The sequence below is a fragment of the Panthera onca genome, chromosome B3 (genome assembly GCF_046562875.1).
Source record: "Panthera onca isolate mPanOnc1 chromosome B3, mPanOnc1 haplotype 2, whole genome shotgun sequence".
Taxonomy (NCBI): domain Eukaryota; kingdom Metazoa; phylum Chordata; class Mammalia; order Carnivora; family Felidae; genus Panthera; species Panthera onca.
The window spans coordinates 62,219,824-62,240,997 of NC_138344.1; the positions used below are offsets into that span (position 1 = coordinate 62,219,824).

General features: G+C 37.6%; 1 protein-coding gene across 3 annotated transcripts in view; it reads right to left on the reverse strand.

Moving 5' to 3' along the window:
* The window catches only part of KNL1 (kinetochore scaffold 1), a 65,604-nt gene that overhangs the window by 7,355 nt on the left and 37,075 nt on the right, over positions 1 to 21,174 (reverse strand). For all 3 annotated transcript variants that reach the window (XM_060618924.3, XM_060618922.3, XM_060618923.3), the window contains exons 11-20: positions 19,684 to 19,822; positions 19,234 to 19,301; positions 18,592 to 18,690; positions 10,242 to 10,357; positions 8,083 to 8,173; positions 6,955 to 7,071; positions 5,367 to 5,454; positions 1,622 to 1,699; positions 1,421 to 1,460; positions 551 to 652 (exon numbers count right to left, since the gene is read on the reverse strand). In XM_060618924.3, coding sequence (XP_060474907.3) covers positions 551 to 652; positions 1,421 to 1,460; positions 1,622 to 1,699; positions 5,367 to 5,454; positions 6,955 to 7,071; positions 8,083 to 8,173; positions 10,242 to 10,357; positions 18,592 to 18,690; positions 19,234 to 19,301; positions 19,684 to 19,822 — 938 coding nt within the window. The remainder of the gene's footprint in view (positions 1 to 550; positions 653 to 1,420; positions 1,461 to 1,621; positions 1,700 to 5,366; positions 5,455 to 6,954; positions 7,072 to 8,082; positions 8,174 to 10,241; positions 10,358 to 18,591; positions 18,691 to 19,233; positions 19,302 to 19,683; positions 19,823 to 21,174) is intronic.

The window sequence follows — 21,174 nt, forward strand, 5'->3', positions numbered from 1 at the left end:
AATTGACCCAATTTTGAGTTCTGCATCAGAGAAAACCCAAGTTTAGGCAATATAAAGTGTTAAATATTTTAAAATGATAATTTCATAGCTTTCCCACCTTGTATACTTTCAGCTTGGTGTTGAGTACATTGACTCTTTTTGAGGTTGTATTGTATTACGGGTTAAAGATAGTGATACACAGGGGCATCTGGGTGGCTCAGTCAGTTAAGTGTCCAACTCTTGATTTTGGCTCGGGTCATGATTTCAAGGTTCAAGGGTTCAAGCCACGGGTTTAAGTCCTGGTTTGTGGTTTCAAGCCCCATGTCAGGCTCCGTGCTGGCAGTGCAGAGCCTGCTTGGGAATCTCTCTCTCTCTCTCTCTCTCTCTCTCTCTCTCCCTCTCTCTCTGCCCCTCTCCCACTGTATGTGGGCTCTCTCTCAAAATCAATAAATAAACTTAAAAAAAAACAACAGTGATACATGTTAAAAACACATGTCAACTGCTGTAATAGGTTAGCCAACTACAAAGGCACAGGGTAAAACACAAACTAATGACACCTGCTTTTCCTTACCTCAACTGATCCAGTAGCTCTTCAGTTCTATTTGTTTGTTTTTGCACGAAGTCTATTTGAGCAAGGGTCTGCTCTTTCTGTACTTCCAGTTCTAAGAGATTTCTGCAAATCATAGCAGGTAATCAGAGAGATAAGGCTGTTGTCTGAGAATTTGGACTCCATAAAAATAAAAGGTTTATGAGAAGAAGTCACATGCTAGATGGCTCCCCAGTGAAGTGAATGGCATCCATTTTTGTTTTCTTAGTTTTTTTTTTTCTTGTGTGTGTGTGTGTTTTTTTTTTTAATAAGCATTAATCTAGAAGTGAGGGTCTAATTAGGAAAAGCTTAAACCAATGGTTCTCAAAATTAGGATCCATGAAGGTTTGCATCTTTGACAGTTTGCATATTCTTTAATATTATTATTAAAATTTACTTTTCATTTTGGGGCGCCTGGGTGGCTCAGTCAGTTAAGGATCCGACTCTTGATTTCCACTCAGGTCTTGATCTCATGGTTTGTGGGAGTGAGCCCCGTGTTGGGCTCTGCAGTGACAGTATGGAGCCTACTTGGGATTCTCTGTCTTCTTTCTCTCAAAGTAAGTAAATAAACTTAAAAAAAAAAAGTACAATATAAAAACAGTTTAATGCTAGGTTTATTTTCTTTAAAAGGATCCCGATATTATTCAAGCTTGAGAAATACTACCTTGGATTAATGCCCCGTAAGTGCTTAGAAAACACTGCCAACTAAAACAGGTCAAGTTCAAGGTGGAACAGAAGCCCTGAGTCAGTCTTAATTCAATATTCATGTGCCTAATCTTGTCAGTTTTTAGAGGTAGGAAGCCATTTAGCCTTGCAAAGTTTAGCCTATTTTCTAACACTCCAGTTGAAGCTGACCTTTGGAGCTCTTCTTCTTCAGTTTTCAACTGTTCCAGTTCTTTAGGGAAAAAAAAAAAATCTGTCAGAATGGACACATTAAAATGTTGCTACAAAAAATCATCTGTTCTATTGAAAATTCTGTATCACTTTATCTCACCTAAATAAACAGAAAATAGCTTGTTTTTTTTCCCCATTTATCTTCTTAATTAATTCAGTTACCTTTCTCTGCAGCTCTCATTTCTGAATTCCATTCTTCCATAGGATTGTCTTTCTCTCCATCCTCCAAATTCTTAGTTTCTAAGTAGGCAATGTGCATTAGAATAACTCAGTCAAAAATAACCAGAGATGAGAAAAAAAGATGGTCCCAAAATGAAGTGTTAACAGTATTTCACAAATAGTCATCATTCCCCACCTTTCCTTGCCAATAAAGCACTGAGCTATACTTATAATTTCATACAAAGACTTGCTTCTAGCGGCATACAAGTGAACTTTGAGCCACATGCAATGATCTCCAACAGCAGCTTCTCATAGGCCACTCTGAGGTAGAAATTGTTTACATATAATTGCATATGTTGAAGTTATTGTTAGGCAACCCCATGGACAAGAAACAGGAACAGATACACATACACAAAAGCATGTGTGCACATTTCCAATAAGTACTTAACTTCTTACATTTACTCTTCATCTATTCAAATTCCATCTCTACATTGCAGCCAATGCTTAATACTCTTCAAGGTTGCTCACTGTTCTCAGAAAAAGTCAAACCTCCTTAAGGGGCCCTCCTTGCCCAGGCCCACAAAGCTGACATCTCCAGCTTTATCTGAATCATGTTCTCTCTTGCGCTTTCTCTATTCTAGCCAACATTGGCCTTATTTCAGATCCTTATACTTGTTACATTCTTTCCCATAGAAGAACTTCTGTGTGTGTTATTCATATTAAATAGTCTGCTTTCCCTTCCTCACTTTAAATCCTCCTCATTTTCAGATCTTAACTTAAAAGCCATTTCCACAGAGAGAAGCTCCTCCGGACCTGACTAGGTTAGATTTGTTTCAGGACCTTACAGCACCGTGTAACCTCTCTCACAGCACTTAACATAAAATTATTATTTTTAAGCTTATTTATTTATTTTGGGAGAGACAGAGCAAGTTGGGGAGAGGCAGAGAGAGACAGTGAGAGGGAGAGAGAGAGAATCCTAAGCAGGCTCCACACAGGCAGCTCAGAGCCCAGCAGGGGGTTTGAAACCACAAGGTTCAAAGCCTTGAGATCAAGAGCTGAGCTGAAACCAAGAGTCAGATGCTTAACTGACTGAGCCATCCAGGTGCCCTAAATTATTTAATTCTTATATTCTTTTCTAGATGAGAAGCTCCACAGGGCCATAAAGTTTTTGTGTTTAATCACCATAGTATTCTAAGCATTGAGCACTGTACATGGCACAACATAGGTACTCAGTATATTTGCTCAAGGCATAATTAAGGAATGAGAAAGAAATAGCTATTTGTCAGTGGTATCTAGAGAAAGAAGTGTGGTTTTTGGTATTTTAAAGATAAGAGAGAGGTGAATATATCCTTCAGAGAGGAGGCAGAAAGGTTGAATATGTAAGAGATAAGGGAAAATCAGTGATATGAAATTCCTGAGAAGAGGGGATGGAACTGAAGTTTAGGTGGAAAGATTGGTCTTAGGGAAAAGAAAGGAATGATGAAAGAATGGATATAGGTATATAAAAGTTTGATTTGTTTGGAAGTAGGAAGTTCAAAAGTTCTGGCCTAATAGCTTGTTTTTCATATGTGAAGTAGAAAGAAAGGTAATGAACAAAGGAGTAGGGCATGAGTAGTAGGAGTCTAAGATTATGGAATTCATACACTCACTATCAATGCAATGTAGAAAACATGTACTAGGCACTTGCTCAATGCAAAGCATAGTACTAAGAACTCTGAAGGATATGGAGAAAAATAAAAGCTGATCTTTGCTTCCATGGAGCTTACACATTAGGGAGATAGCTATATAAAAATAACTATAATTACAAGTAGATGTATACTACAAGAAGGACTAATAAAACAGCTACAGGAGCTCAAGGGAGATAAGGACTGCTTCCTTTGGTAGAAAACAGAAGGAAAATGCATTAGCTAAGACAAAATAGCAGGACTGCATAGAGATGACAAGATTTGGTTGGAATCTGGGATGCATAATAGAAGAATAATAGTAAATCATGTAAGAAAGGAAGACCTAAAAATTATTGTGGAGAATGTAAATGTCAAGCTTAGGTGTTTGGACTTTATTGTTATAAATGGAAAGAAGTTTGTGAAGGGAGTAACATAATGAAAACTGTTCTTCATAATTATTTATTTTTTTTTTCAACGTTTTTTTTTTTTTTTTTTTTAAATTTTATTTTTGGGACAGAGAGAGACAGAGCATGAACGGGGGAGGGGCAGAGAGAGAGGGAGACACAGAATCGGAAACAGGCTCCAGGCTCCGAGCCATCAGCCCAGAGCCTGACGCGGGGCTCGAACTCACGGACCGCGAGATCGTGACCTGGCTGAAGTCGGACGCTTAACCGACTGCGCCACCCAGGCGCCCCTGTTCTTCATAATTATTTAATCTGGCAGCAATGTGCAGGTTGGACTAGAAGGAGGTAGGATGAAATTAAGAGTGTAGAAAAATTGCAGGGTGCCTAGGTGGCTTGGTTGGTTAAGTGTCTGACTCTTGGTTTCATCTTGGGTCATGATCTCATGGTTTGTGAGTTCGAGTCCCGTGAGGGGCTCTGTGCTAACAGTGTGGAGCCTGCTTGGGATTCTCTATCTCCCTCTCTCTCTCTCTGCCCTTCCCCTGCTCACCATCTCTCTCAAAAAAATAAGTAAATAAACTTAAAAAAAAGAGTATAGAAAGATTAGTTAGAAGACTTGGAATAGCATGTCAGAATTGATGATAGCCTTAATGGGAATGGGAAAAAATACGAGATGCTAAAGAAGCAGATATGACAGGACCTGATTAGAGAGACTCAAAGACAATGAAAGTTTTTAGCTGTTTACAGTATGTAACAATAGTGATGCCATTAACAGAGATGAGAAACATCATAGGGAGAGCAGATTTTCAGATTTTATTTTGGAAATAACAATGTCCTTAAGGTGCTTAAAGACATATTTGCATAAAGGTTCAGCAAGAAACTAGAAATGTTAAGTTTGGAACTCAAGAGAGAGGCTAAAGATGACCTCCCTCAGAATAATTATAAGCTATTTAAGGGCAAAAATCTATGTTTATAATATCTTTTTTTCTGAGGCTAAGCATAGTATTGGGCATGTGGCAGGTGTTCAACAAATGATGAATTTAACTGAATTTGGAAATCATATAAACACAAATGTTAAGGCAGATGAAAGCATGAAGGAGAGAATATAGAAATGAGTAGATGATAAAATCTAAAGGCCTACAAAAGAAGTTAGAGAGACAGCAACAGAGAAGCTAAAAGGAATAGGCAGAAAAAAAAAGAGTCAGGGTAGTACAATATCATAGAGGTTTAGGGAGATGAAAGATTCAGAAGGAAGAGAATAATCATCAGTGTCAAATGCTGAAGGAGGTCAAGATAGCTAAGGACTAAGAGCTTCTAAATTTGATGATTATGTGGAATTTTGTGATTTATGAGAAAGCACTGCAGGACAACAATACTAACAAATCGGGAATATGAGAGGTCAAACTAAAAGGACAGCTATTTTCCAAATGGAGATAATAAGTTCATCTATTAAAAAAATAAGATTACAGTCTAGGTTATGAAGAACTTTCTAAAGAGGTTTATTATCTTGGGCATCTCTTGTTGATTGTGTTATGGATGACCACAGGTAAAGAGCTTTATTTTGCTCTAATGTCTCAAATTGCTAATACAAGGCTTCAGCATAGTGATACCAGCAATCTGTACCATAGGGAAGCTGTTAGGTAAAATTAAACTACCTTTGGGAAAGTGTTCAAAATACTTTACCTATTTCCACCTCAGTGAGACAGTTCTCAATCTTCTTAAGTATGTTGTTCATTTCATCTATCCTTGTCTGAAGTTTCTCCCTCTCATTCTAAAAATACAATATTACACTGTTAAGTTAAACCTCTAAACAAAACACTTTAACATTATAAATGGTTAAACTTACTGACCTACTGCTTTGTCTATACCATGAACAGGCAAATCTTGAAACGAAGGTCAAAGCTTCAAGTCTGGACTTAAGATGTTTTTAAAAAGCATACATAACAAGGTGACTTGGTCGGTTAAGCATTCAACTTTGGCTCAATGATCTCATGGTTCATGAGTCTGAGCCCCACATCGGGCTCTCTGCTGTCAGCACAGAGCCTGCTTTAGATCTTCTGTCACCCTCTCTCTCGGCCCCTCCCCTGCTCTCACATGCACTCTCTCAAAAATAATAAACATTAAAAAAAAAAGACATACATAACAGATTCATATAAACCCATTTTTTGTACTTTCCTTTATCCCAGCATTTCCATGTTAATATATATTACTTAAAAAAAAAAAAAAAGAATTCTTTTTGAAATTAAAAAAAATTTTTTTTTAATGTTTATTTGAGACAGAGAGAGACAGAGCATGAATGGGGGAGGGTCAGAGAGAGAGGGAGACACAGAATCCCAGGGAGGCTCCAGGCTCTGAGCTGTCAGCACAGAGCCTGACACGGGGCTCGAACTCACAGACCGTGAGATCATGACCTGAGCCGAAGTCGGAAGCTCAACTGACTGAGCCACCCAGGCGCCCCCCCAAAAAAAGAATTCTTAAAAAAATGTTCTATGGTCAAATAAATATGGAAAACATTGAATAGAATTAAAGCATTTTTTGTTCTTTTTAGACTTAAAAAAAAAATTCTGAGTTTAGACTTTAATATGCTATTTTTTCTCCAAAGGAAGGATATGGCATGTGACATTTCTCAGAGTTATTTGCCAAATGAAAATTTTTTATGATGAAATTCCCATCATTTTGGGAAATGCTACTTTAAACATGCACACACAGGAGCACTGGGTTGCTAAGTCAGTAGAGTATGCAACTCTTGATCTAGGGGTCGTGAGTTCAAGCCCCACATTGGTCATAGAGCTTGCTTGCTTACTTACATACATACATACCTAAAAATAAACATGCACATACATTCATAGATGGGTATGGACTATGAGGAAGATAATACTACAGTACAGTTCTTAGCAATAGAAGATCAGAATCCTACATTGTTTTACCTCAACATTTGAGATGAGACATAGGCCCATATTAGTAAATATATTCTAGAATTACTCAGATTTCCCTTTTTTTTTTTTTTTTTTAAGTAGGCTCCATGCCTAACGTGGGGCTTGAACTCATGACTCTGAGATTGAGAGTTGCATGTTCCACTGACTGAGCCAACCAGGTGCCTCTGGATTTCCCACTTTTGATAAATTGAACTCCACCTCTTATGAACCATTGTAAATTTATGCCCAAGTCTCATTCACATGTTTCTCCGAAGAAACATTCTTCATATCCTACAACCACTTTAAAGTAACTTTAATAGACCTTTCTTTCTATGCTGTTAGCTGTGTCAAATTACCTGAGCTGACTGTACCAGCTTGCTGTAGAGAGCCACTTTTCCTTGGTGAGTGAAGACTTTAGTCATCTTGGTAAAACGTGACTTTATTTTGTTCAGGTAAATTCCAAAGGCCTTCAGCTGCAAGAGAAAGTCAAAGGTTATAATGCCCTAAAACAAGTGAGTTAGAAAAGGCAAATGGTCTGGAAAGGCTGGATCAGCTGCTATGTGCTAAGCTTTGCCCATCCTACACTGATTCCTAAGGCAGGGCATTTCTCATTTGCAAATCTTAAAAAAAACAAAAAACAAAAACTCATTCATTCATTTAAATTAAGTAATCTCTGTGCCTAATGTGGGACTCAAACTCCTGACCCCAAGATCAAGAGTCATATGCTCCAAGAGTTGAGAGCCAGCCAGATGTCCCCTCATTTGCAAATTTAATCATATTTAATAGTTTAAGAATTTCAGTTTTAATTCCTGCTTAAAAAAATTTTTTTTATGTTTATTTATATTTGAGAGAGAGAGAGAGAGAGAGAGAGAGAGAGAGAGAGAGAGAGACAGAGCACAAGTAGGGGAGGGGCAGGGAGACAGAGACAGAATCTGAAACAGGCTCCAGGCTCTGAGATGCGAGCAGTCAGCACAGAGGCTGACACGGGTCTTGAACTCACAAGCAGTGAGATCATGACCTGAGCCGGAGTCGGATGCTCAGCCGACTGAGCCACCCAGGCACCCCTAATTCCTGTTTTTCATTCATTTATTCATATTACAAGTTAGAAAATAACAGGTTCTTAGTTAATTTAAAAAACTCTTTTAATATATTAGAGCACATATAAAATGTGTTGCTTATTATTTAACCAATTAAAGTAAATCTTTTCCTCATCTAAATCTAAGTGAAAGGAAAACAAGTAGAAGGAAATTCTAAATAAACTTCAAATATATTTCCTATTTTAAATTAGTTATTTCAGGTTTGAAAAATTATATATTAACAATTACTCATACATAATTAAATTAAAACCTTGATAACATATTATACCTGAGAAGTTAAAGAACTCATCACTAATTACCATGTAACAGTTACTTATTTCACAATAAACTGTGTTCAAAATGTGTATACTGATTCCCATTCAGAAAATGAGACAAAAATAAAAATACCTCCTCATCAGAGCAGTGTCTCATTTTTTCCCACAGGTTCCTATTTATATCAGTCAACAGTTTATCCTGGTTCAGTGCAGATAGCTTTAATCTAAAATACAGAAAAGTTAATTAATTAGCTCAGGGTTCAGAAGTCAGCTAGAATGAATCAACACAGATTTACAGGCATAATTAATTTGACTCTTCCTAATTCTTTTCTACCTTAAAAAAAAGGGGGCATTTACTCAAGAACAGCGGTCAGCTTCATTATTTCAACACTTGTAGAACAGTTCAAGAATGCTATGAATCATAAAAACTTCTCACAAACATTATTCTCAAGCAACTTGGTCTAACATGAAAACATGTTGCTTTTAAAGAATCTTTAAGGCCTATCAATGCGTAATTATTGTCAAGTTGTAGCTATTATTTTAAGTAAAAGTTCCCATTCAGCTCAGTCTTATCCACCTTTATAGTACAGCATTTGTAAAAGTAGCAAAGTTACATATTAGTCTCTTGTTAGTAAGTAGAATACATTTCTATCAGAGTTAGAAGATATTATATACAGGAGTATAGGTGTAAAATCAGACAGTAGAGCACATCTACTGCACATTGTGTACAAGATCTTATTTTATTCAAAATAAAACATTCTCAGACAAATCTGAGGCACTCAACTCTTTTAAAAAACATGAAGATAAGAAACTTTTCTGTCTTGTTCAGTGATGAACACCAATACTTTTTCTTTTTTTAAATTTTAAGGAGGTTTCACACCTAGTGTGGAGCCCAATGTGGGGCTTGAACTCATCACCCTGAGATCAAGACCTGAGCTGAGACCAAGAGTTGATCGGATACTACCTGACTGAGCTACACAAGTGCCCCAAACCTTAGTACTTAGTATAGTGCCTGGCAGATAGTAGGTGTTCAATATATAGTTGAATGAAAAAACAGGATCAGGCAAATCTGTGATGTTATAATTTAATAGCATCTTAAGTTTCTAGTTTTAAAACTACATAATTTTTTTAAAATGATTAAAAAAATTTTTTAAATAAATATTTATTTTTGAGAGAGACAGAGCACGAATGGGGGAGGGGCAGAGAGAGAGGGAGACACAGAATCTGAAGCAGGCTCCGGGCTCCAAGCTGTCAGCAGAGCCGGATGGCCCAATGTGGGGCTTGAACTCACGAACTGCGAGATCATCATCTGAGCTGAAGCTGGACAAGTTGGACGCTTAACCGACTGAGCCACCCAGGTGCCCCTAAAAATTATTTTCTTTTCTGCTTGTTAAATTGGTTCAAAAATTAAAAAAAAAAATTTTTTTTAAACGTTTATTCATTGTTGAGAGACAGACACAGAGCATGAGCAGGGGAGGGGGAGAGAGAGGGGAGACACAGAATCTGAAGCAGGCTCCAGACTCTGAGCTGTCAGCACAGAGCCCGACGCAGGGCTTGAACCCACGAACCATGAGATCATGACCTGAGCCAAAGTCGGTTGCCCAACTGACTGAGCCACCCAGGCGCCCCAGATTGGTTCAAATTTAATTGGATAGTTCTAGATAACTAGGATATAAATATATTTTGGATTGTAAGTCCTAATTTACCTGAGGGAATCTAGATATACCTAATTTATAAATTATTGTGCTGCATCTACATACACCAAAGCATTGAGCTACAGTCTAATACCATGTTCTTTCATAATGCAAATCAAGGGCAAATGAGATAAAATTATAAACCCAAAGTCAATCTTGATTTCAGGCACTATATATAAATCTCTAAAGGGTATTATCTATCTTCTTTTTTGAAGATGTTCTTTTGCAATCAATTTATATCATAATCTAATAATCAATGTTTATTGAGGATGTACTTTTTGCTAAGAATGGCATCAAGACATTTTATATACATTATTTCCTCTGCTCATTTCTGCCTGCTGCGTATGTATCGTTATCCCTAATTTATGGATGTGGAAATGATGGTTAAATGACACATAAAGTTACACAGCTAGTGCTGTAGCCAGGATTGAGCTTTAATCTGTCTGACTACAAAGCTGACTCTTTCCTATATACCATATCACACTGCCAGTTAATGCCATGAACCTTTTCCTGTGCCCAGTGTTATTCTAATCAAAACCTATCACGCAGATTATTCACCCATCCAATGAAACACACACAAAAACGCAAACTTTCATACTCTTCAATCTTTTGGCGAAGAGCCTCACAATCTTCTCTATAAATCTGTATCTTGGGTCGGTAAACATATTGACTTAACATCACGTCTTCTGGAGTAGGTGGTGTGTTTACAGTAAACTGGAAAAAAAAGAAAATCAGTCCCTCAAAACTGGTAGTTTGAAGACAAAACCATGTTTAAAAACTGTTTCACATTTCAGAGTGCTTATTTTAAAAAGTCATAAAAGAAAAATTTGATTACCCTATGAAATTGATATACCCAATAATCTAGTAGTTGGAATTTGAATTCAAGTCTCTGATGTCAAAGTCCATTTCCTACATTTGTTTAGTGGATGTTCCATTCACATGCGAGTCAAAGTGGTTTGAAAATGGTTATGTGTTGTTTTAAGAAAATCAATACCTAAAAGTTCAAACTTATCAGGAACTCTTTCATTAAAAGAAAGAAAAAAGATGCCAGTTTCCCAGATTTTTTTTTCAACTCCCATTTTCTAGCTCTAATCCATACTTGTGTCTCAGAACCCTGATATCAAGAGTCATTTGACCTTCCAACAGAGCCAGCCAGGCATCCCAAATCCAATGACTTTTTGATGTTCTTGATGCAGTAATGGAAAAACCAAGTCAGCTCCTTACATCACATTACATATAAAAACCAAACCAAACAAAATCCCACAACTGCCCATTATTCATAGGCAGTATGGCACAGAATAAGTCATTTTACCACTCTAAGAGTTGGTCTCCTCATCTATAAAATGGGCATAATATTGACCAGCCTCTCAAGATTATGGTAAAAGGTTTTTTTTTAAAGGTTACTCAAGTCCAGAGCCTGATAAAGTGATCTAACAAAATGTTAGCTTCTTCTCACTTTCTACTTTTATTTGATAAATTAAAAAGAACTGAATGAGGTTTTAATCTCCCTTCTCTGTCTCTAACACATCTTCTAGCAGATACTAGAAGTATCTACTAGAAAGTATAAAATAAAATATAAAAGTACTAAGTAAAGTACTTATAAAGTATAAAAATGCTAAGATCAATTATAACTGAAGTTGATTCTCTTTCTTAAAGGTATATTTAAGGCTAGATTTATAAATAAAAATCAAAGCTCCATGCACTGGCTCAAAAAGAAATGGCAACACTAGAACACAGATTATGGGTTTGTTTTTTTTTTGTCTTTTTTTATAATTTGGAAGAGAGAGAGAGAGGTAGGAGGAGGGGGCAGAGGGAGAGAAAGAGAATCCCAAGCAGGCTCCATGCTCAGCACAGAGCTTGATGGACACGGAGCTTCACCCCACAGCCCCAGGATCTTGACCTGAACTGAAATTAAGAGTCATATGCTCAATTGACTGAACCACCCAGGTGCCCCCCAGATTGTGCTTTTTTTAATTTACATTTTTGTTTTGAGAGTGACAGAGAGAGCATGAGTAGGGGAAGGGAAGAATGAGAGGAGACAGAAAGAATCCCAAGCAGGTTCTGAGCTGCAAGTGCAGAGCCCAATGAGGGGCTCCACCTCACAAAACTGTGAGATCATGACCTGAGCTGAAATCAAGAGTCAGATGCTTAAGCAACTGAGGCACACCCAGACTGTGGTTTTAAAGCAAGGATTTTTCACTCAAAGAAATCAGGCCTCCTTGGGAAAATGGCTAAATGCCTTCATATAGGAGTCAAATGCTTGGGTAAAGGAATATTTCTTTTTATAGAAGTATTTGGACAATAAATGAAAAATAAATGATAGAATTAGTTTACAACTACTACTTTACAACTCCTAATTACTAGATCTAGATAATGATCATTAATGGATGCCTATTCATCACCATCACACATTATTTCCTGATGGAAGTAGGACTATAAAGTGAACTTGAAAAAAACTCGGAATCTGATAAAGCTTCTGCCGCTTTACAAAAAATACAAAGGATAGATAAAAGTTGGGTGTGCACAACTGGCAAAATCCATTTAGTGGTAAACTCTACAAAAAAAAAAAAAAACCAAACAAACAAACCTGGTTTCTTCACTAAAAAGAAAAAAAAAAAGGAGACAGAGAAGGAAAGGGACCTTACAGTTTAGGAGATGACTAAATTGATTGTAATCAACCAATTACAATATTTTGACCTCATTTGGGTCTCAATTTAGTAAACTGGAAGGAAGATAATGCTGAAGACAATGAGGAAAAGAAAAATACTGATTGAATAATCATTTTAAGGTATGATTATTATATTTGGATATGTTTTTAAAATATGAGTCTTCATCTTTTTAGGGATACGTATTGAAAACCAGATAAATTGATGATGCCTGGGATTTGCTTCAAAATAACAGAGAGGAGGGAGGGAAATGCAGAGACAAAACAAGAGTTGATAAATTTTGAAGTTTGGTGATGTATACATGGGGAGGTCATTGAACAATTCTCTATTTTTGTCTATGTTTGACATTTCCTATAATAATAAAAGTCTCTTTACAAAGGGTAGGGTTCCTCCTGAACCTTCATAACCACCAGTGAAACACAGGGCCATGTTCCTAGAGATTCATCAGGAGTACAAGTGTCAGTGGGTACCAGGCTCATGCACTGTGGGTACATATGGGCTGCAACTGTCCATGCCATATGCACAGTTGGGTTAATTTGCTGCACCATGAACCCAGAACTATGTACACCAGTGACCCTCCTCCCCTGACTTATCTATTTTGATTAAGTACCCAATTTATGCACAATCAGCTCTTGGCTATTTCAGGCCTGGCAGGGGTACCTGCAATAGTTCCTTGATATCCCTGAGGAGGGTGTAAATTATAGTACTTCTGCCGGAGGCACTCCCTGCACATAATGAGCATCATGGGACACTACAAAAGCACCATTTTCTGGTGATGCCTTCTGAGCTCCTGTAACTGCAAACACATATGGGAGCTGTATATGTGTCTATAAGGGGTAGCACACACTTCCTCACTTGCCTCAAGAACATTCTCCTCAGGGGTGCCTGGCTGGCTCAGTTGGTAGATCATGTGACTTTTTAAAATGTAATCTCTACACCCAACGTTAGGCTTGAACTCATGGCCCCAAGATCAAGAGTTGGATGCTCTGACTGAGCCAGCCAGGCATCCTGAGCATGTGACTCTTGATCTTGGGACTGTGAGTTCAAGCCCCATGTTGGGTGTAGAGCGTACTTTAAAAAACAAAAAAAGAGAAAGAAAAGAAAAAGGAAGGAAAAAAAAAACCACTTTCCCCAGTTCCACCCTAAAATAGACTCATAGTTATCCAAGTCCTGGATCAGACGCCCATAGCTGTGAACTTCATTTTCAATGGTCCATATGTACCTCTTTAGCTTGTCCCTACTTTGGAATTTTAAATTTCTTTCCTGGATAGCATAAACTCTCTTTCCATCTCTATGGGTTTGTTACCAGATCTATTTCCCTAACACTGATCCTCCTGACCTCTGCAAGGCCTGAGAGGAAAGGGGAAGATTCAGACCCTAAGGGTAGCTAACCTAAGGGTTAGCTCCGTAAGTGTCCTCTTCTTCACCTCTTCTGCCAGCAGCGTCTCTGCTCGTATAGTTCCCCTCTGCTTTCTCCTAGTCCCCTGGTACTCTTTCTGCTTTTCCTAAGAAGTTGTAGACTCTGGATCCACATCTAGGCAGCTTTCTACTCCACATCTACAGGTGAAACAAGAGGATTCTAGTGGGAATCTAGTGCATAGCTATAGTGATAAGAATAATGAGGTTGGGGACACAAAAGATGTGTGCCCATTTTCTCACTTTCCATCTTTGATTCACACTTCACATTTAGATATACAATTCTCCTGGAATTGATTTCTTTCTAAACAGCTTTATTGAAGTTTAATTCACATACCATATAATTCATACATTTAAGTACACAATTAAATAATTTTTTAATGTATATTCACAGGGTTGTGCAATCATCAACCACAATCTAATTTAGAGCATTTTCATCCCCCTGTAAGAAACCCTGTACCCATTAGGTGTCACTCTGCATTCTCTTCCACCCCCATTCCAGCCCCAAAAAACCACTAAGTTCACATTTTGGCTATTATGAATAGTGCTCATGTACAAGTTTTGTGTGGATGTATATATCCAGTTCTCTTGGGAATATACTTAGAAGTGGAATTCCTGAATCTTATAATAGTTCTATGTTTAACTTTTTGAGAAAATGCCAAACTGTTTTCCAAAGTGGCTGTACCATTTTACATTCCCACCAGCAATGTATGAAAGAAAATTCTAATTTCTCTACATCCTTGCCAATACTTTATTTTCTATCTTTTTGATTACAGCCATCATAGTAGTTGTGAAGTGGTAACTCATTTTTGTTTTAACTTGCATTTCCTTAATGACTAATGATGCTGAACATGTTTTCTTCTACTCGTAGGCCTTTTGTATATGTTCTTCAGACAAATGTTTATTCAGATCCCTTTGACTACTTTCTTTTTTTTAAGTTTTTACTTATTTGTTTATTTTTGAGACAGTGAAAGTGCAAGCAGGAAAGGGGCGGAGAGAAGAAGAGACAAAATCCCAAGCAGGCTCTGTGCTGTCAGCACAGAACCCAACACAGGGCTTGAACTCAGGAACCATGAAGTCATGACCTGAGCCAGCATCAAGAGTCAGACGCTCAACCGACTGAGCCACCCAGGCACCCCTAGATTCTCTTGACTGTTTTTTAATTAGGTTGTCTTTTTATTATTGAGTTGAAAAAGTTCTTTATATATTCTAGATACAAGTCCTTTATAAATGTAGGATTTGCCAATGTTTTCTCCCATTCTGTGGGTTGTCTTTTCACTTTCTTGATGGTATCACTTGTGGCACAAACGTTCTTTTTTTTTTTAAGTTTACTTATTTTGAGAGAGACAGAGATAGTGCAAGTGGGGGAGGGGCAGAGAGGGAGAGAGAATCCCAAGCAGGCTTTGTGCTGCCAGCGCAGAGCCTGATATGTGGCTGGAACTCACAAAGCCGCGAGATCATGACACAAGCCAAAACCAAGAGTCAGTCTCTTACCCGACTGAGCCACCCAGGCACCTTTTAGACTTGATTTTGGCATCTTTCTCATAAACCAAATGTCCATAGATGTGTAGGTTCATTCATCCTTCCGTCCCTCCTTTCTTCTTCCTTCCCTCTCTCCCTTCATTATTTAAAACAAAAACTTTATTTATTTTTATTTATTTAAAAGTTTATTTATTTTGAGAGAGAGACAGAGCATGAGCAGGGGAGGGGCAGAGAGAGGGAATCCCAAGCAGGCTCCATGCTGTCAGCATACAGCCCGATGAGGGGCTCAAACTCACGAACCATGAGATCATGACTTTAGCTGAAATCAAGTCAGATGTTCAACCGACTGAGCCACCTAGGTGCCCCAACAAAAACTTTTTTAAAAGCTCTATGCCCAGTGTGGGGCTTCAAGAGTCATATCCTCTACTGACTAAATCAGCCAGGTGCCCCTGTGTAGGTTCATTCTTTAAAAGCTAGATAGAACTCATCTGGTTCTAGTGACAATTTTAGTGGTAAGTTATAAAATAAAATTTTCGATGAGAATAAAAGTTTTCCATGTCTTAGGTTAATTTCGGTAATTTATATCTTGCTAAAAAATCATCTGGGGGCATCTGGGTGGCTCAGTCGGTTGAGCGTCCAACTTCAGCTCAGGTCATGATGTCACCACTTGTGAGTTTGAGCCCTGCATCAGGCTCTGTGCTGACAGCTCAGGGCCTGGAGCCTGCTTTGGATTCTGTGTCTCCCTCTCTCTCCGCCCCTCCCCAACTCACGCTCTGTCTATCTCTGTCTCTCAAAAAAAAATAAACATTAAAAAAAATCATCTGGGTCTTAAAATTTGTTGTCAGAGTTGATGGATTTAAAAAAATTATTTTAATCTCTGGACAGGTCTTCTTTCTCAACCAGCTATATTTTAGTTTTCTCTTTTTCTTTCTTTCTTTTTTTTAAATGTTTATTTACTTATTTTGAGAGAGTGCATGCTCTCATGCACGCACAAGCAGGGGAGGGTCAGAGAGAGAGAGAGAGAGAGAGAGAGAGAGAGAGAGAGAGAATCCCAAGCGGACTTTGGCTGTCAGCACAGAGCCCAATTGTGGGACTCTATCGCATGAACTGTGAGATCATGACCTGATGACCTGAGCTGAAATCAAGAGTTGGATGCTTAACTGACCAAGCCACCCAGGTGCTCATGTCTTTTTTTCTTTTTTTAAAAAAAAAAATTTTTTTTTTAACATTTATTTATTTTTGAGACAGAGAGAGACAGAGCATGAACAGGGGAGGGTCAGAGAGAGGGAGACACAGAATCTAAAACAGGCTCCAGGCTCTGAGCTGTCAGCACAGAGCCCGACGCGGGGCTCGAACTCACAGCCCTCACGGACCGCGAGATCATGACCTGAGCTGAAGTCGGCCGCTTAACCGACTGAGCCACCCAGGCGCCCCTGTCTTTTTTTCTTAATTAGGCTCTTCAAGGGTTTTCTTATTTTATTGTTTTTTCAAAGTACCAGTTTTTGGATTTGCTATTCTTTCTACTAATGTTTGTTTCCTGTCTCATTAGCTTTACGATTTATCTGCATTAATTCTGTCTTCATGTCTTTTTTATGGATATTATTTTATGGTTCATTTTCCGATTTTTTTTTCTTTTTCTTTTTTAATTTTTTTAATGTTTATTTATTTTTGAGACAGAGAGATACAGAGCATGAACAGGGGAGGGTCAGAGAGAGAGAGAGAGAGAGAAAGAGACACACAGAATCTGAAGCAGGCTCCAGGCTCTGAGCTGTCAGCACAGAGCCCGACACGGGGCTCGAACTCACAGACCGCGAGATCACGACCTGAGCTGAAGTTGGACGCTTAACCGACTGAGCCACCCAGGCGCCCCTCTTTTTTTTTTTTCAATATTTATTTTTGAGAGAGTTTGTGAGTGCATGGTGTATACGCATGCATGAGTAGGGCAGAGGCAGAGAGGAGGACAGAGGATCCAAAGCAGGCTCCATGCTGACAGCACAGATCCCGATGCGGGGCTTGAACTCATGAACCATGAGATCATGACCTGAGCTGAAATCAAGAGTCAGATGCTTAACCAAATGGGCCACCCAGACGCCCCTCATTTTCCAATTTCTTAAAGTGAGCATTAAAAATTCCTTTATTTTTAGGGGCGCCTGGGTGGCGCAGTCGGTTAAGCGTCCGACTTCAGCCAGGTCACGATCTCGCGGTCCGTGAGTTCGAGCCCCGCGTCAGGCTCTGGGCTGATGGCTCGGAGCCTGGAGCCTGTTTCCGATTCTGTGTCTCCCTCTCTCTCTGCCCCTCCCCCGTTCATGCTCTGTCTCTCTCTGTCCCAAAAATAAATAAAAAACGTTGAAAAAAAAAAAAAACCTATTAAAAAATTCCTTTATTTTTAGGTTCTCTTCTATAATAACAATGATATCTAATACTTTTAATTTTCTGTTAAGTATAATTTTTGCTGTATTTCACATAGATTTGTATTAAATATTCTCCTTTACTGTGCTTTCTTAATGGTCTTGATTCCCTCTCTGATCTCACAGTTATCTACAAGTGTATTTCTCAATTTCCAAGAAGGTTAAGAATGTTTTAGTCCTTTTATTAGTTCTAATTTTATTGGATTAAGATCAGGTGATATTGTCCGTAAAATCTACATTTTTTTTTCAGTCTGTTAATACTTTCTTTGTGGTCAAGGGCATAACTAATTTTTATAAATGTTCGGCAGACTTAAGAGAAAAAAATATTCCTATTAAATTTTTCTTTTTCTTTTTTTTTTTTTTTTAACGTTTATTTATTTTTGAGACAGAGAGAGACAGAGCATGAATGGGGGAGGGGCAGAGAGAGAGGGAGACACAGAATCGGAAGCAGGCTCCAGGCTCTCAGCCATCAGCCCAGAGCCCGACGCGGGGCTCGAACTCACGGACCGTGAGATCGTGACCTGAGCTGAAGTCGGAGGCTTAACCGACTGAGCCACCCAGGCGCCCCTTAAATTTTTCTATTAATCTTTTAAATTGAGTTTGTTGATTACATAATTCAAACATTGTATAATCTTACATAATTTTGATTTTGAAAAATGTTTATTAAAAATTTTTTATACTTGGATTTTTATAATAGTGTGAAAAAGTATATGTTCAAGAAAAAGGATCAAAGACAAAATACATAGCAAGGAATGAGAAAAAATAAAATTTCGCCTTATCAAAATCTATGACACTACAAAAAATCAATTTTTATGCTAAGCACAATATACCTACTATAGAAAAACTTTCTGCAGGAAAATATGCTTCCTTAGATTCTTTTTCTGTTTTTGTATAAACACACGTTTTGATGCAGTCTAATAAACAAGTACAATACATTTTGACTGAGATAACTATTTTGTCAAGAAATTGCACTTACTCTGGTTGGGAGATTGCTCTGTCGGGGTTTCTGTATCAAAATGTGGACCTGAAGAAGTATAAAGAACTCCTTTATTGTAATTTTCCCATCTTTGAGTTTCTGAGGAAAGAAAAAAAGTTTGCACAACTATTCAAAGTGAGTTCTTTTTGACTATAACACCCTACTTTGTTTCTAAATAGCTTACAGTATATTGTGGAAATATCTAAATATCTGTAAAGCTATACATGAAAAGATTTTATCTAATAGTATTTCTTAATGTTATTCAGTAACAATAGAATTAAGAACAAATTATAAAACATAGGTCTTCTAATTGTGATTTCTACTTCATATGACTAATGAACATGCTGGGTCCTTAATAAAAAACACCTGTTTTCTGTATAGTTGAAATATTTCATAATTAAAAAAACATTTTTTTAAGTTTCTTTTTTTTGAGAGAGAAAGAGTGAGCAGGGGAGGGGCAGAGAGAGAGAGGGAGAGAGCTGATCAGCCTGGGGCTTGATCTTTTGAACTGTGAGATCATGACCTGAGCCGAAATCAAAGACTTGGACACTTAACCGATTGAGCCACCCAAGCTCCCCTGAAAAAATTTAAAAACAAAAAGAGGAAAACAGTTGCAACAGAAACATAAGTATTTTAACATACCTCCTTCAAGCTCTCTTCACAAATAGTGTCTCTGAGGAACTGTGATTCCATTTGACTATTGTGGTGTGCTAGAGGTAAAGCAAATTCAGGAGATGAACATGTCAAAACTGAATTGTAAACTTAATTTTAACCATCATTCAGGTTTATATGTGTGGTTCATTCTATTGAAGATATCCACTAGGATCTTTTGGGGAAGAGAGTCATTTATAGTGCAAAGTATATCACAATTTTAAGGCCCCATTCGATGTTTCTCTTACAGTTTATAGTCTATCACTTCTCAATTTATTAAAATTATTAAGAATTAAAAAGAGACTAAATATTTTAGTTATCAATTAGCTATAACTCCCAAAAAGCTTAAATAAATTTTAAATATCTCCTAAACTGAAATACATTTATTATTAGTCAAGTAAGCAGATGACTTCTATTATTTAGCCTTCATGAAGATCTTACTGCTGAAGTCCAGAGAAGTCCCATCGGCCTTGATCGAATCCAGAGAACTGCTGCAACTACATGGTGTCCTGCTTAGGCTCTTTATTAATACACTGTTAGCATTTTTATCTATATCCCCTTCAGCATGGTGATCAAAAATCTGAAATTATCAAGTAAGGAACATCATCAGCATGAAGTTAGGACTTTGCATACTTATAAATAACTAAATGTTTGTTAAATGCTAACAAATACTACTTCTTAACATAAAACTTATCTATAATTTATATGAAATACCTCAGTAACAAATTAGAATAAGTAATAAGCAACTTATTAAACCTTTATAGTAATTTATTTAAGAATATATAGAAATCACCTTGTACATTATATCGCATAAGCAAATGGTTTCTCAGATGTGTCTAAGTTAAAGACAGATCCAATGAGCTGACAAATGTTGACCTATCCAATTATTTAACTACTAGCCACCAGGGTCAGGGCTACCACGCTGAAAATAAACCAGCATAGAAAATTGGCTATACATAGTGGCTCTGGCTAGAGCACAAAGAAACTTACTTCCAGGCTTTAGTACTTCTTTCCCCAGGTGACCAACATTCCTTTGGCTGATGTCAAATAAGGGATGTGGTCTTGCTTTTACCATTTTAGCCATTTGACTTTACAGCCTTAAACGCCATTTTCACCTACTACTTACATAAGTTTTGAAGACAACATGTTCTTGGTCTAAATGTTAGAATGTAATCTCCATGAGAACTGATTTTTTTTTTTCTGTAAATTCTCATTGATTCATTCCCAGCTCCTAAACAATACCAAGGACACAGCAGATATTCACTATCTACTGAACAAAATAACACTAATTTTTGGGGCGCCTGGGTGGCTCAGTTGGTTGAGAGTCCGACTTCAGCTCAGGTCATGATCTCACAGCTCGTGGGTTCGAGCCCCGTATCAGGCTCTGTGCTGACAGCTCGGAGCCTGGAGCCTGCTTTGGACTCTGTGTCTCCCTCTCTCTCTGCCCCTAACCCAATTGCATTCTGTCTCTGTCTCTTTCAAAAATAAATAAACAGTAAAAAAATATTAATAATTTTTATGGAATCTTTTTAGTTTTAAATTTTCTATCACTGATACTACTTCAAAGCTTCATTTCCTCAGGACCTCATATTATAGAAGTACTAAAATAATTTTCTAAGCTCACGCATATATTTCTTAATAGTATTTAAACTCTGTTTTCTATCAATCTCTGATACTTTCTAATCTTTATTTCTCCACCTATACAACTCAATTTGAGTGATAGGTTTCATTCTCTCCAAGTTATCTAAATGAGTATTCCTTCAACTTAAAAAAAAAAAAAAAATCTATGACCTCTTTCATAAATTCAGAATCTCACTTACTTCACCTTGAGATACTGGGCTTGACTTAGGCATTCTCTCATTCACTAAAGAAATGGACTCTCAGCTTTCACATATCTTCATTAGCCAAGAAAATTCAAGCAGGCTTTTCTTT